Source organism: Austrofundulus limnaeus, unplaced genomic scaffold (assembly GCF_001266775.1).
Source record: "Austrofundulus limnaeus strain Quisiro unplaced genomic scaffold, Austrofundulus_limnaeus-1.0 Scaffold852, whole genome shotgun sequence".
Lineage (NCBI taxonomy): Eukaryota > Metazoa > Chordata > Actinopteri > Cyprinodontiformes > Rivulidae > Austrofundulus > Austrofundulus limnaeus.
This window is the reverse complement of record NW_013953254.1, coordinates 60,797-63,579: the sequence shown is the minus strand read 5'-3', so window position 1 is coordinate 63,579 and position 2,783 is coordinate 60,797. Positions and strand designations below refer to the sequence as shown.

Below are 2,783 nucleotides of genomic sequence, written 5' to 3'. Positions count from 1 at the left end.
CGGTTGTAGTTGTAATACTATAAATGTAATATTTGTTGTCTGTCATTGTAGCTGGGATAATTTTACTTATTTACTTATCTTTTTGTTGTGCTCATATTTAGACGTCCTATTTTGCAAATGCTGCCTTCCTGAAATTTGGTATGCTTGTTTGTCTTTGTGTCTATGGTGTATAATGATGTGATTGTGATGCTGTAATTCTGAGTTTTTTTATGTGCTGCAGAACAGGAACCTGCTGTAAAACAGCAATTATGCTGAGTCAGACTTGATTTTCAATAATCTTTTCCTGTTAAATAAATAAATTAAATCAAATCAGATCCAGTAAAACCAACACACTGTAAAGACCAGAAGATGGTCTAGTCCAGACCTCAGCCTGACTGATATGCTGTGATGGAACCTTAGAAATCAGCAAACCTAAATTAACTGAAACAACTTTGTAAGTGTCTCTAAATCCATATGAGAGATAGATAAAAGTTGTACAGAGGGTTATTTCTGCTGAAGGCTGCTGGGTCATGTAGCGGAATCAGCTTGGTTTGTTCACTGTGCAACCAGCTGTGTTTTGGAACAACTAGAGAATGCAAATAAAGACTGTTTTATGTTTTGATGCATAAAATCCTAGAATTAAAAGAGAGTGGACTATTTTTTCCTCATCTGTAATGTTCAGCAGGATAAATGTACTCAGTAACATGCCACATAACATCTGGGATCATGTGGGAAAATGCTGACATGGTTTTCTGGATTGAACCTGTCTGGATATCAGTGGTCCTCTTATGTAAAATAACTTTATACAGTTTTTACAGAATGATTTTCTTCCCAGAGTCCTTGTTGGAACAGAAAAACAGTTTTACAGATGCTATCGTGTTCTCTGGAGAACAAACTTCCTCTCCTAAAGCCTTCGGTCTGTTTAATGATGTTTGGCCGGCATTGTCATAATATTGTTTGTTGCTGAGGAATTTAAATTATTTTAGTCAAAGTGCATTCATTTATTTTGTCTTCCCGCAGTGACACATAACAGGAAATGTTTTCTCTTACAGAACCTGATCCACCTATCGTATTAGAGAAGCTGGAGGAGACAACAAACAAAATCAGCCTTGCTCTGGAGATGGAAGAAAAAGGTTCGAGAGCACAGTCTGGTAGGTGTTTACTGTTTGGTTTATTTTTCTGCCTTTCAGTCCGGCTGTGTAGTTAAATCCATCTAATATATGCATGAGATTCATGTTGTGATGCGTGCGAGCCGAGCCAGAGGCCTTCAGCACATTCAGTGTTGGAAGAGTGAGCCTGAAACTGCAGCTCGTTGTGTTGTCAGGACGTTAACGGCAGCTGCTGTCTCTTTAGAGTCGCCTCAGGACTGCCGCAGCCGCTCCTGCCAGAACGGAGGAACGTGTGTGAGCGAGGGTGACGCTTTCATCTGCAGCTGTGCAGCCAGGTTTAAAGGCAAGCACTGTGAACTGAGTAAGTTCTCTGCTTTCCCTCTATACAAACACACCGCAGGAGGAGAGTTTTATCACATCCACAGTTTTTATCACTGACGAAAGTGAAAGGGTGTACTTGTTTTTACTACAGAGTGAGGACCATTTGCGCCATAGTTACCATCAAACTGAGGTCTTTGATGTAAAGTGAGGACCTCTTCAATGTCTTCAGATCAGAGGATTTAGGGTTCAAGTCCGAATTTTTTTACTTTAGTACGTTCCTGCATTTGTAGAGGCATTTTCAGAATAGCTAATGTTTTATAAGTCAATGTGCAAGTTGTGTAAGTAATTAAAACATCCACTAAATGCAAACATTATTCTAACCCAACTACTTACAGAATATTTGATCGGTTAAGTTAGCTAATATAATTAGTTTTTTTTAATGATTCTTTACATTTTAGGATGTGATCAACTTCTTTTGGCCAAGAGGAAAAGCCCAGTTTTATTATTGGCGAAATATTTCCCATTGGTTGTACATTCTGTATACAACCATAGTTAATCAACATAACCTAGACAAAAATGTTTACAACTCAGTCAGTTTTACAGGGATTGAGCTGAAAGTCAGTGTGGTAGTAGCTGAGAGTCATTCACAAAACATGTAAGAACTAACAGTTAGCACATCTTTGTTTAAAAATGTGGAAGCTGATGACGAAGCTGATGAACACTAACATGCAAAATTAGATCATTTAAAACCTCGTGGTTTGACAAAAACACTAACACTTCTCAGCACATTAGTTTAAAACTCTGTCATGAAAGAAATGCTTTCCTTAAAGGGTTCCATGATTAGTTGTAACATTAGACATTATTTAATAAATATGTATTTTAAATGTAAAATAAAGACTGTAAAAATACTGCAGGATGTTCAGTTTTTATCATTTTTAAACTAAAAGTTTAAAAATATATTACACGGACAGGGCCATTTTATTTACAAGCATTCTGGGTAAATGTTGACGTGGATAGGCCCTCAGTGTGAGCGAGCTAAATCCACCCTGAAGGTTAATCTTGGACAATATCTGATGATCGACTCTTTTAAATGAAACCAGAGAGCGTTGACGGAGAGGAGAAGGTAGAAATGACTCAGCCTGGAACTGAAAATATGGATGGAGGACCTCAGTTTAGCTTGTTTGTCGCGCTAGCGCCGAGCTAATACAGTACATATAAGGCAATATAGCATGAGCACGAAAAGCTTCCATGAAGCAGCTCTGTTGTCCTCCATCTGTATTTTCAGTTGCAGGCTGAGTCATTTCTACCTTCTCCTCTCCGTCAACGCTCTCTGGTTTCATTTAAAAGTGTCGATCATCAGATATTGTCCAAGAT

At 38.2% G+C, this 2,783-nt stretch overlaps 1 protein-coding gene across 3 annotated transcripts in view; it reads left to right on the top strand.

The window, feature by feature from the left end:
* sned1 (sushi, nidogen and EGF-like domains 1) overlaps window positions 1-2,783 on the top strand; it is a 50,520-nt gene that overhangs the window by 40,893 nt on the left and 6,844 nt on the right. For all 3 annotated transcript variants that reach the window (XM_014029093.1, XM_014029092.1, XM_014029094.1), the window contains 2 exons: window positions 1,032-1,130; window positions 1,333-1,449. In XM_014029093.1, the coding sequence (XP_013884547.1) occupies window positions 1,032-1,130; window positions 1,333-1,449 (216 nt within the window). The remainder of the gene's footprint in view (window positions 1-1,031; window positions 1,131-1,332; window positions 1,450-2,783) is intronic.